Source organism: Mytilus californianus, unplaced genomic scaffold (assembly GCF_021869535.1).
Source record: "Mytilus californianus isolate M0D057914Y unplaced genomic scaffold, xbMytCali1.0.p SCAF_4, whole genome shotgun sequence".
Taxonomy (NCBI): domain Eukaryota; kingdom Metazoa; phylum Mollusca; class Bivalvia; order Mytilida; family Mytilidae; genus Mytilus; species Mytilus californianus.
Window position 1 is genome coordinate 28,606,399 of NW_026262690.1, and position 13,889 is coordinate 28,620,287.

At 33.4% G+C, this 13,889-nt stretch overlaps 2 protein-coding genes across 2 annotated transcripts in view; both read right to left on the reverse strand.

The window, feature by feature from the left end:
• Window positions 1-13,889, reverse strand: part of LOC127737871 (presenilins-associated rhomboid-like protein, mitochondrial) — a 43,819-nt gene that overhangs the window by 15,781 nt on the left and 14,149 nt on the right. Inside the window, exons 3-4 of the mRNA XM_052248818.1 lie at window positions 5,152-5,289; window positions 4,434-4,584 (exon numbers count right to left, since the gene is read on the reverse strand). Of these exons, the coding sequence (XP_052104778.1) occupies window positions 4,434-4,584; window positions 5,152-5,289 (289 nt within the window). The remainder of the gene's footprint in view (window positions 1-4,433; window positions 4,585-5,151; window positions 5,290-13,889) is intronic.
• LOC127737872 (uncharacterized) lies at window positions 11,465-13,367 on the reverse strand. Its single transcript, XM_052248820.1, has 2 exons — window positions 13,123-13,367; window positions 11,465-12,552 (listed from the first exon to the last, which is right to left on the reverse strand). The coding sequence occupies exons 1-2, from the start codon at window positions 13,205-13,207 to the stop codon at window positions 12,038-12,040; spliced, it is 600 nt and encodes a 199-aa protein (XP_052104780.1). The 5' UTR covers window positions 13,208-13,367; the 3' UTR covers window positions 11,465-12,037.

Consider the following 13,889-nt stretch of genomic DNA (forward strand, 5'->3'; position numbering starts at 1 on the left):
TTTGTTATTCTCTCTGTGCCAGTCGTCATTGCTTTATTAATTATTTTGTACAGAACACTTCTATTCATTTTCACTTATACTTTCTCATACTAAATATCAATCTGAACTGGATTTAATTAATGTAGCAGGTCAAATGTTCTCCTGAACACCTTCCAAATGAATTTTTACCTGAATCCATTGTAAATATATATATGGACCTTTTTATAGCTTAATATATACTATCAGTTTTACTCATTGTTGAAGGCCGTAGAGTGCCTTATAGTTGTTTACATCCTCGTCCTTTGGTCTCTGGTGGATATTCATCTCATTGGCAATAATACCACATCTCCTTATTCTTAAACAACAGGTTTCTGATAAGGAATATAATTGCATCAGATTTAAAATTTAGATAGGAAACATATTTTAGACTGACTTGTAAAACTAGTTTCACAATGTTTATATATTGTCCCTATTTTGTTATTGGCTCTCTGTCTGACTTTTAACTCCTACTTTATAGGAAAGAAGTATCTGAGTTAAAAATGATTTTATGGTTCAACTAGCAAGCAAGGTGACCAAAGATTCTGTTTTCCTACACAATCAAATATATGTGCTGTAACTAATATATATCTCTTTTTATTCATATTGAATGATAATGTAAGTTACATCACAGCCAAGGATCTTTTGTAATAAATTCTGTCATTGCTCATTCAAGAAACTTAATTAAATGTTATCTAACATAAATTTTGATAAATGTATGTAAATTAAAGAGGCTCCCAAGAAAGATCCTGAATCACTCAACTGGTAAAAATATTTCATTTTGATATTTTTGTTACTTTTAGCATGTTTATTGCAATCAGTTATGTTTGCTTATTTGTTAATCTATTTAGTAATATTTTTGTAGATCTTGTATTGGTGATCATTTAACTGTTTACAGTTTATGTGCCTATCTTTAAAGTTTCCGAGATAATTGTCAAAATTATAAAAATTAGTAAAAAATCATTATTTAAGTATAATAAATCTTATAACAAGTCTGACAATTTGGCTAGACAAGGTTGTCTTACTTGCAGATCTTATTTTGCTCTTTAAAGTTTCTCTCTTTTTACTAGTTTTTTGATAAAAATGCAAAAAGTAGATCTTATTGTTCTAAACATCTTTGCTGATTGATTGTTGTTTGCTTAGCATCCAGTGGCAAATATTTCATGCTATTCAGGGTGGGAACAAAGTAACAATTAATACAATAGGTAGTTCTTGCAATAGTGTTGAAAGGGATGAAAAGCAGGAAATTTTGAATGCCTCTGGAAAATGGGTAAATTGAAAAGGAACATAAATTTAGCCTTGCAACAGGCTATCTACGGACCCCTCAAAGAGTTGTTGCAAAGGTTTCTGAACCTACTATAAGTAGTCAGTTGACATTTTTAGCAATGTTGACTCATCTATAGATCTTATTGTGCTAACATCATTGATATTTACAATTTGTTTCTGTCTTTTATGGTTTTTTTTTGCAAAAATGGGTGATAATCTTTTTCAAGGGTTCCTTTAGGGGGTCAATTGATGATTTTGGCATGTTGACTTACTGTTAGATCTAATTTTGCTGAACATTTTTGCTGTAACAGTTTCTCTATATCTATTTTGGTTTCTGCAAAAATTGATAAAAATCATCTTTCAAGGACAATAACTCCTTGAAGGATTCAATTTTAAGATTTAGGCCATGTTGACTAATTTATAGATCTTATTGTTCAGGTCATTTTTAATATTTTAAATTCCTCTCCATCTTCATGATAATAACCAAAAATTTCAAAATTTGCTAAAAATTGACATTTCAGGAACAATAATAGTTCGAAACTGATTGTCAGATTTTTCTAATAAACTGTTTACACAGAGATATGTCTCGCCTTTTTGTACTTTTGATAATGCAAATGTTGAAATTAAAATAGCAATACTTTAACATGTAAGTTATGCAAATATTCAAAGTCAATGAACCATGACTGAAGGTACATGGCAAAACAATCTCAATGGAAAGGAGATGTGCCAATGCTAATACAACTGCATACCAAATACCACAGACTTATCATAAGGCGTTCCCTTTCAACAAACCTAAACACAAACATTGACTGGTAAACTATGTAAAAGTTTCAAAATCAATGAACCATGATGAGGGGGTGGGGCTATATAATCCATGGAAACAAGACTTGCAAATGCCAATACATTTGCATACCAAATATCATTGACTTAACATTAGCGGTTCATCTTAAACTGATCTAATCACAAACTAATACATGAAAACGAAGCAAAAGTTTCAAAGTCAATAGACCACGAATGAGGGGGCGGGGCCAAATAATCTCCATGGAAATGAGATGTGCCAATGCTTATACAACTGCATACCAAATATCATTGACCTACCACTAGTGGTTCCCCATAAACTGACCTAATCACAAATTAATACATGTAAACAAAGCAAAGTTTCAAAGTCAATAGACCTTGACTGAGGGGGCAGGGCCAAATAATCTCCATGGTAATGAGATGTGCCAATGCTTATACAACTGCATACCAAATATCATTGATCTACCACTAGTGGTTCACCATGAACTAGACCTAATCACAAACTAATACATTGTTGACGCCGCCGCCGTCGCCGACGCTAGAACAGCATACCTATGTCTCGCATTTTGACTCCGTCAAGGCGAGACAAAAATTACATAGGAGATAGATCTTGATCTGCTGATCATTTTTCTGCCTATTTTGCTCTAACTGCTTTAGCTTTTGATAAATGCCAATAAATTGCTTCGCTGAGCGCAGCTGGATACGACCGCAGATGTCCAACCTTGAAAAGTTGGGGCCAAAATGGACACAATATTCACGCTTGATACAGGTCTGAATTTGGATTGTAACTAAATTTTTGACACATAATAGGTTTCTGACACAGAATAACTGTAGTCAAAGAACTTCAAATTGGTTATATGATTTGAATTTATATTCAATTTTTTTGCTTTTGTGCAATACACTATGCTGTTGCGAATTGACCCCCCCCCCCCCAAAAAAAAAAATTTACCCCAGTTTTTTGCTTTTGTGCAATACACTATGCTGTTGAATATTAACCCCCAAAAAAAAATATTTGAAGAAATTTTCTTTTAATTTCTGAAATCTGAAATGAGAAAAATTGTCCCCCCCCTCCAATTTTGTTCACCCCCCCCCTTTTCCCTTATTCCCCCAAAAAAAATCTTTCCCTCAAGATATGGTCAGTATCTCAATTCAAATTTCTAATGGAGTTTGCAACCATAATTACCCATTTAAATACATCATAAAAGTTTAAAATATAAAATGACATACATAGTCATGGCTAAATTTAATATTAATTAATAGTAACTGCTAAAAATAAATTGACAGTTAATCACCTCAAGACAATCATCTTTTCTTAATACATAATTTACAAGCAGTGTAAGGGAGGTAATCAAACAGTGTTCTTTTAATTGATTTGGATTACCTCCCTTACACTGCTTTTAAATTGTCTCAATTGTCCTTTAACCAGAAAAACCCTTGTTTTTCCCCTTTTTTTGCCCCTAATTACCATTTGGTTTGAGCCATAACCCCCCAAAGTCAATCATTACCATCCCTTTGTATTATGGAAACTTGTGGTTTAATTTCAGAGAGATTCATACACTTTAACACAAGTTATTGTCTGGAAACTACAAAAATGCTTATTTGGGCCCCTTTTTGGCCCCTATTTCCTAAACAGTTGGGACCATAACCCCCAAAATCAATCCCAACCTTCCTTTAGTGGTTATAAACCTTGTGTTAAAATTTTATTGATTTCTATTTACTTATTCTAAAGTTATTATCCGGACGACGACGACGACGTGATACCAATATACGACAAAAAAAATTTTAATTTTTGCGGTCGTATAAAAACTGCATTTCACCCCAATGTTCTATTTTAGCAACAGGGGCCATATTTGTTGATGGATCAAATCCCTGGATATAATCAGTAATATTTGGCCCTGTAGATTTTTTGAAGTTTAGGACAGACAGATGATGGATGATGACAATGGATGCCAACTGATGGCAAAAGCTTACATGGCCTTTTTGGTCAAGTGAGCTAAAAAGTAGACGAAAGCATGTGTCAAAAAGACAGCAAAACAACAATAATCTCTGAAGAGGTGTTTTTCCCATTGTTGTAGTTCTTGACTTATTTTATCAGCGAAATTTGTAGTCATGGTTACTTAGATTATATATCAAATAGGAATTTCCAAAAATATTGGGCAATAAACCAGACCACATCAACCACCAACAACCCACTCCTAAGAAAAAAGGCTGTATCTATATCTAAGTATGATTTAGTCTTTGTAAACATAAGAAATATAATTTAATAATATTACATGAGTTGCCAGGTCTCATACAGTTTAATACAGTAACTAGACAACAATATCCAAGTCTTTACTAATCCTAATTAAGCTTACCTGAAGTTGGTGAACAGGTAAAATATCTATATAAAGCATTATTTACAGATGTATTCTTCAACCTCCACATTAAAAACACTGCAATATTAACACCTGTTATAGTCCATACCATTTTTTCACCTTCAGTTAAACTATTCCACATTGAACTGATCTAAATGTTAAAAGAAACAAAATACTACTGGTGTTGATTAGAAAAGTCACAAAACTGAAAAGGCAATACATGTATATAAAATTACAACAAAGCGATTTCAAATATATATGAACATGTTGTATTATGACATTACTAGTAAAAATATACAAGAGCCAAAACTATTTTATAATCATGTGCTTGTATATATGTTCTCCCTTATACAAAAAGAGAATAGAATTGGTATTAATTGATAAAATCCAATTTATGCTCTCTTGCAATGTTTTTTTTGTACTGAGGATCAGAGGAAGAAGGTTGATTAAAATCTTTATTTATCTAAGCTTAAAAACTTCAAAATAAATGCTAATTCAAAACATTTTAACCTTATGCTCTTCTTTTTTTTTCAATTTGGCAATTAAAGTTTCTATTTATGCATCCTGGTATTCAAGTTAATTCTCAAAATGCTACAATTGCTTGACAATCATCATCCACGTACAATTATGAGTCAACTGATGGTTAAAGACAAATTGGTATATATATTTATAAATCAAGCATTTTTTTATATATAAAGTGTTAGTTATGAATACTTACATGCTGTCTAAAACCAAAATTCTTTAGAAACTGTAAATTATTGGTTGATTGATCATTCCCCAACTTGATTTTTGTAGCATATGACCTCATTCCTTCATACTGCCAGATCATAGCACCAGTAAAACTGCAACCACAAACCTAAAACAGTGTTACCTTAAAATACTTAGATCATGTAGATAGATCATAGCACCAGTAAAACTGCAACCACAAACCTAAAACAGTGTTACCATAAGATACTTAGATAGATCATAGCACCAGTAAAACTACAACCACAAACCTAAAACAGTGTTACCATAAAATACTTAGATCATGTAGATAGATCATAGCACCAGTAAAACTACAACCACAAACCTAAAACAGTGTTACCATAAAATACATAGATCATGTAGATAGATCATAGCACCAGTTTAACTGCAACCACAAACCTAAAACAGTGCTACCATAAAATACTTAGATCATGTAGATAGATCATAGCACCAGTAAAACTGCAACCACAAACCTAAAACAGTGTTACCATAAAATACATAGATCATGTAGATAGATCATAGCACCAGTTTAACTGCAACCACAAACCTAAAACAGTGCTACCATAAAATACTTAGATCATGTAGATAGATCATAGCACCAGTAAAACTGCAACCACAAACCTAAAACAGTGCTACCATAAAAAACATAGATCATGTAGATAGATCATAGCACCAGTTTAACTGCAACCACAAACCTAAAACAGTGTTACCATAAAATACTTAGATAGATCATAGCACCAGTAAAACTGCAACCACAAACCTAAAACAGTGTTACCCAAACGGTCAAGTGAGCTTTTCTCATCAACTGGTGTCCGTCGTCGTCGTCCGTCGTCGTTAACTTTTACAAAAATCTTCTCCTCTGAAACCACTGGGCCAAATTAGACCAAACTTGGCCTAAATCATCCTTAGGGTATCTTGTTTAAAAAATGTATCCAATGACCCCACCCACCAATCAAGAAAGCCGCCATGGCTAAAAATAGAACATAGGGGTAAAATGCAGTTTTTGGCTTAAATCTCTGAAACTAAAGCATTTAGAGCAAATCTGACATGGGGTAAAAATTTCATCAGGTCAAGATCTACCTACCCTAATATTTTCAGACGAATCAGACAACCTGTTGTTGGTTTGCTGCCCCTAAATTGGTAATTTTAAGGAAATTTTGCAGTTTTTGGTTATTATCTTGAATATTATATTAGATAGAACTGTAAACAGCAAAAATATTCAGCAAAGTAAGATCTACAAATAAGTCGACATGACCAAAATTGTCAATTGACCCTTAAAGGAGTTATTGCCCTTTTGTAAATTTTTGTAATCTTTTACAAAAATCTTCTGAAATTACTGGGCCAAGTTAAACCATACTTGGCCTAAATCATCCTTAAGGTATTTAGTTTAAAACATGTATCAGATGACCGTGCCCACCTACCAAGATGGCCACCAAGGCTAATAAACTGCTTCCCTGAGTGCAGCTGGATACGCCCACAGAGGTCAAACCCTGAACAGTTGGGGCAATTTGAACACAATATTCAAGCTTGATACAGGTCTGAATTTGGATTGTAATTAAATATTTGACATATTATAGGTTTCTGAATAAATGTAGTCAAAGAACTTGAAATTAGTTATATGAATTGAATTTATATTCAATTAAAGATTTCTTGCTGTTGTGCAATACCCTGTGCTGTTGCGCAATACTTAGTAAATCTGTTGTCAGACTATAAACAAATAAAGTTCAATTTCTTCTCAATGTCATATTTGAAATTTATGAAAATCAATAGGGAGATTACATCAATAGCTATAAATAATTCACCAAAGTTTCATGAGAACTGCTGAAAGCATTTTTGAGTTATTGTCCAATAAACTGCTTCGCTGAGTGCAGCTGGATACGCCCGCAGAGGTCTAACCCTGAACAGTTGGGGCAAAAATGGACACAATATTCAAGCTTGATACAGGTCTGAATTTGGATTGTAATTAAATATTTGACATACATCTATCATAGGTTTCTGAATAAATGTAGTCAAAGAACTTGAAGTTGGTTAGATGAATTGAATTTATATTCAATTAAAGATTTCTTGCTGTTGTGCAATACACTGTGCTGTTGCGCAATACTTAGTAAATCTGTTGTCAGACTATAAACAAATAAAATTTATAAAATTCTAAAGGGAGCTTACATCAATAGATATAAACAGTTCACCAAAGTTTCATACGAATTGCTGAAAGCATTTTTGAGTTTTTGTCTGAAAACTGGAAAATCCCCCCTTTTTTAATGAATAAACCCCATAATTCAGAAATGTAAAATCTAAAATTTATAAAATTCTAAAGGGAGCTTACATCAATAGATATCAACGTTTCATCAAAGTTTCATGAGAACTGCTGAAAGCATTTTTGAGTTATTGTCCCAAAACTGGAAAATCCCCCTTTTTTTTATGAATAAAACCCCATAACTCGGAAACGTAAAATCTAAAATTTATAAAAATCCAAAGGGAGCTCATGTCAATAGATATAAACAATTAACCAAAATTTCTTGCAAGTTGGTGAAAGCATTCTCGAGTTATTGTCAGAAAACTGGAAAATCCGCCTTTTTTTAATGAATAAAACCCCATAACTCAGAAACGTAAAATCTAAAATTTATAATAAACGAAAGGGAGCTCATGTCAATAGATAATCAAAGCACGAAAGCGCTGTAAAGGCAGTTAATTACAGGTTGTGTGTATTTTAAGTCCAGTTACATCATTATCTTGCATAGTACAGTGTACTTATCAGAGGTGGCTTTCAGTATTTAAGATTTAGAGTTCTCTAATGATATTGAATAAGTTTTATGAATGTCATATTCTGAGCACTATATGAAGGCGATTGTTCTCACTTGTTTATGAACTAGTGCATTATGTCCAGTTTGTACCTTTTTTATCTATGTTTATAGTCAAATTAGTTATCAAAGGTACCAGGATTATAATTTAATACGCCAGACGTGTGTTTCGTCTACATAAGACTCATCAGTGACGTTCAGATCAAAATAGTAACAAAGCCAAACGAGTACAAAGTTGAAGAGCATTGAGGACCCAAAATTCCAAAAAGTTGTGCCAAATACGGCTAAGGTAATCTATTCCTTGGATAAGAAAATCCTTAGTTTTTTCATTGGCAATCATAACACATCTCCTCATTTATATAATGATCTATATTCAACGACCTCAGGTTAAAAAAAAATGTATGTAACTAAACTATGATGGGAAACCTTTGACTTCTTTCTTTATATAAACTTTTGATTTGGTACCATAGAACTATGTAGAGTAAATGTACATTGCAACATGTCAACTCTTTCAACTCCAAGCAAAATTATATTTCCAAGCATAAAGTAATTTATGAATGAAATAATATGAACACAACATTCAAGCTTGATTCAGCACTGAATTTGGATTGTAATTAAATATTTGACACAGCATAGGTTTCTGACACAGAATGAAAGTGGTCTAAGATACTTAAAAAAAATTAATTTACCTATTCAAACCATATCATTATTATTTGCTTTTATATATAAATCAGAAATAACCAATTTAAAATGGAAAATTTTAAAGAAAAAAAAGGAAAAAGAATCCCCCCCCCAAATTTTTTGAACCCCCTTATGATTCATCACCCCAAAACTCAATCCCAGCCTTCCCTTTGTGGTATGGTACCTTGCGGTACAATTTCAGAGAGATCCATACACTTGAACACATGTTATTGTCTGGAAACTAGAAAAATGCTTGTTTTTTTGCCCCTTTTTGGTCCCAAATTCCTAAACGTTTAGGGCAATTACCCCCAAACTCAAACTCAGCTTTCCCTTTGTGATATGGAACCTTGTAGTACAATTTCATAAACATCCATACACTTACACACAAGTTATTGCCATGAAACTAGAAAAATGCTTGTTTTTTGCCCCTTTTTGGCCCCTAATTCCTAAAATTTGGAGGCAATTACCCCCAAAATCAATCCCAGCATTCCCTTTGTGATATGGAACCATGTGATACAATGTCAGAGAGATCCATAGACTTACACACAAGTTAGTGTCATGAAACTAGAAAAATGCTTGTTTTTTGCCCCTTTTTGGCCCCTAATTCCTAAAATTTGGAGGCAATTACCCCCAAAATCAATCCCAGCATTCCTTGTGGTATGGTACCTTGCAGTACAATTTCAGAGAGATCCATACACTTGAACACAAGTTATTGTCTGGAAACTAGAAAAATGCTTATTTTTGGCCCCTTATTCCTAAACTTTTTGGGCAATTACCCCCAAACTCAATTCCAGCTTTCCCTTTGTGATATGGAACCTTGTAGTACAATTTCATAAAGATCCATACACTTACACACAAGTTATTGCCATGAAACTAGAAAAATGCTTGTTTTTTGCCCCTTTCTGGCCCCTAATTCCTAAACTTTGGAGGCAATTACCCCCAAATTCAATCCCAGCATTCCTTTTGTGATATGGAACCTTGTGATACAATGTCAGAGAGATCCATAGACTTGCACACAAGTTATTGTCATGAAACTAGAAAAATGCTTGTTTTTTGCCCCTTTTTGGCCCCTAATTCCTAAAATTTGGAGGCCATTACCCCCAAAAATCAATCCCAGCATTCCCTTTGTGATATGGAACCTTGTGGTACAATGTCAGAGAGATCCATACACTTACACACAAGTTATGTCTGGAAGTTACAAAAATGCTTATTTTTGGCCCCCAATTCCTTAACTGTTAGTACCATAACCCCCAAAATCAATCCCCACTTTCCTTTTGTGGTATTGAACCTTATTTTAAAATTTCATTGAGATCCATTCACTTAAACTAAAGTTAGAGTGCGAAAACTAATGTGTCTTCGGACGACGACGCCAATGTCATACCAATATACGACCACAAAAATTTTTTTGCGGTCGTATAAAAAGGAGTTCTTAATTAAGAAATAAACTGATTCGCTGAGCGCAGCTGGATACACCCGCAGAGGTACTACCCTGAATTGCTGGGGCAAAAATGGACACAATATTCAAGCTTGATACAGGTCTGAATTTGGATTGTAATTAAATATTTGACATATTATAGTTTCTGAATAAATGTAGTCAATGAACTTGAAATCGGTTATATGAATTGAATTTATATTCAATTAAAGATTTCTTGCTGTTGTGCAATACACTGTGCTGTTGTGCAATACTTAATAAATCTGTTGCCAGACTATAAACAAATAAAGTTCAATTTCTTCTCAATGTCATATTTGAAATTTATGAAAATCAATAGGGAGATTACATCAATAGCTATAAATAATTCACCAAAGTTTCATGTGATCTGCTTAAAGCATTTTTGAGTTGTTGTCCAAAAACTGGAAAATCCCCCCTTTTTTAATGAATAAAACCCCATAACTCAGAAATGTAAAATCTAAAATTTATAAAATTCTAAAGGGAGCTTACGGATTGATAATTTAGTCTTAGATGCAAGATTTTTTTATCAGTTGTTAGTGGCTTTGAACTAGCTGTCAGTAACTGCGAGTACTCTCAGATTTGTACTTAGTGTCTTTTTGTTGTTTGGATGTACAACTACCCGACCACGTCCACTTGTATTTGTATTTATCCATCTGATGAGTTTAGCCTCTTTCAACTGATTTTTATAGTTCTTTCTTATATTGTACTGTTACACCACTGTCCCAGGTTAGGGGGAGGGTTGGGATCCCGCTAACATGTTTAAGTCCGCCACATTCTGTATGTACATGTATGTGCATGTCCCAAGTCAGAAGCCTATAAAAGTGTAATTCAGTGGTTGTCGTTTGTTTATGTGTTGCATATTTGTTATATTTGTTCATTTTTTTACATAAAATAGGCCGTTAGTTTTCTTGTTTGAATTGTTTTACATTGTCATTTCTGGGCCTTTTATAGCTGACTGTGCGGTATGGGCTTTGCTCATTGTTGAAGGCCGTACTGTGACCTATAGCTGTTAATTTCTGTGTCATTTGGTCTCTTGTGCATGTGTGGAGAGTTGTCTCATTGGCAATCATACCACATCTTCTTTTTTATATTTACATCAACAGATATAAAAAATTCACCAAAGTCAAGGTGAGACAACAAAACTTAGTTGTAAGATCTCTGAAATTTTTTACAGGTTACGAGTTTTTCTCATTGTTGGAGATTGTACGGTGACAGTAACACCTGTAACTGCTTAAACCCATTTCTTATGCACTTTAGTTTGATAAACTCACTGAATATCATACCACATCTCCTTATTTTTATATGCATTACAATTTACATGTGCATGTAATTGTAAATATATATATATCAGAACAAAATTCATTGCGTCACTTTTATTTATGCATCCTTTGGCACAATACAAGTTCTAAAATTACACAACATAAAACAACTAAATGTTATTTCAGATGAAAGTTTTGTTTCAGTTCCATTCATAGGATTTATTAGAATTTTGTATGTTTTGCCAAGTCCAAATTACACAACATAAAACAACTAAATGTTATTTCAGATGAAAGTTTTGTTTCAGTTCCATTCATAGGATTTATTAGAATTTTGTATGTTTTGCCAAGTCCAATAATTCGCTCTATGTGACATAGAGACATAGTTGACTAAACCACCAGGTGTCGAACATTCAAGAATTTTCAGTGTTTCTGTTTTTATTTGATGAAAAGGTTGCCTGAGCTCTAGGAGCTTTAGGTTTTATCACGGGATATTCTGTGCTGTCAATAATAATCCAAGTCGTAGGAAACTTTAATTTGAAGTTGGATGGTGAAAAATACCTGACTAAACCACTAGATGGCCAAGTGTTAGCCTCACACCACTGTTTAGACATAAAAACAATCCATGTATACACAATATTCTTAACACTAGATTCAATCTAGAATCTAGACAGTTCAAAGTTGGTTGTATGATGCCTCAATTTCATCAAAGTCATAAAAAAACTGATTTTCAACTGACACCCTATCAATTTGAAAATATATGCATCTCAAACAATGTGCTGCTGGACCAAGTGTGGTCAAAACAAATAAAAATTTAGTATACAACTCTAAACCAGTATAAAAATGCATGGCTGTGTCACGTGTCTTCATTTCAAAATTCTCCGTTAAAAACATAGGCATTGATGGTGTTTGCGTAATTCCATCTGTGAAGCTCAACATTAGCTCGGCAGGTGGTGGTGGACAGTCATAAATCCTTTCTGCAGTATGAATGACTTCTTCAGGAAAACCAACTTTACAATCGAAACTTTCCTCTAGATTTCTACTACAATATTCATCAAGTTTAGTTCTTTTGTTTTCACAGGAAACTGCCCTGATTTTTCTTTTTGCGGACGATTCAGTTTCTTGCTTGGTCCAGGAAAATAGGCTGGGAATTGCAGTAGACTTAAGTCTCTGTATGGTGGGTTTGCGCCCTGAAAAAGGTTATAAAACATTAGTTTTTTTATAATTAAATGAACTTCCATTAGCAATGTATACTTTGTACTACCTGGCGAAATATTAACTAGATTTATTCATTACAATCTGGATAAAACTATGTTTGCCTGATTCAATGTATGTTATGTAAATCCAAAGTACAAACAATGAGAGACTTATGCAACAAACGTACATTGTTTGTACCTAAATAACTATAATATAGATGAGAGCATGTCATTGTTTTGTTCCTGTTAACATTGTCATTGATATTTTTCAAGAAAGTCTATGAGGCATAGCTTATGCATTCCTGTCATTACTACATTAGCATAATTACTGCTAAAATAATTCTCAGTATGATATACCTCTTGTAAGAAATCATTATAATTGTAGCAATCACCAAAAAATCTCAAACAGATCACATTGAATCGTAATCCAAAAAATTATGACGTCTTGAATTACCCACCCCCTTTTATTCTAAAACGATAATTGCGGTTGTAAACAGACTTTGGTTTATTCGCATGGCGATTACATATATAACTATATATTTCACAAAGAAAATAGAGTTTTACCATGAATAGTTTCCTGCACGTAGTCTTTTTCAGTAAAACGTGCCTTGCAAACAACAGCTGATTGAGATGGACTCCACGATATCATCGTGTTCTCGTCCAATCTGCGTATGGGCCATGGCGTTGATCCAACTTTTCCTTCTTTTTAAGTCATTTGGAAATGCATGTCCTCCTCTTAAATGACATCCAGGTACACAACAACAAGTACTTGGCATCGTTAATTAAAAATATAACTAAAATAGTTGCACAGTGCAGAAACCGGAAGAAGAGGAACAGGATCCGCTACCACGGCGCCACCTATTCAGGAACGATAATTTGCTACTTTATATAACTGCGAACATAACGTTAGACGGGTTCACGTGCATAAACAGAAATGCGCTTTAAATTGTATAATATAATTCATGTTCAGTCGACCTTTAATTATTATATCAACGACTGAAATGATTTATAAACATCTAGATTGCAGATAACACTCGAAATTAACCCGAGCTCTTTCCACACGGAATTCAAATAATTCTAGTTTGTCAATCGGTTGACTGCTTATAATGCAAAATACTAATATATCAAAAGTTTTTAAAACTAACAAAACACAATGATCGTTTCTCTAATTCCCAATGTAAATGAAATGAAACAAAAAACATTTTATATCGCAATAAGAAGAGGAGAGAATTCAACATTTCCGGATCTACTTAGAGTTTAATGACCCCCCACGTAGATAAGTTGAATATCGCGGAAGGAAGGATTAACCCGGCAACTAGAAAGGCATTAAA

Coding starts and splice junctions, on each gene's coding strand:
- LOC127737872 (XM_052248820.1), bottom strand. CDS start 13,207: ATGATATCGTGGAGTCCATCTCAATCAGCTGTTGTTTGCAAGGCACGT. Junction 12,553..13,122: donor CGTGCAGGAAACTATTCATG/GTAAAACTCTAT, acceptor AACCTTTTTCAG/GGCGCAAACCCACCATACAG.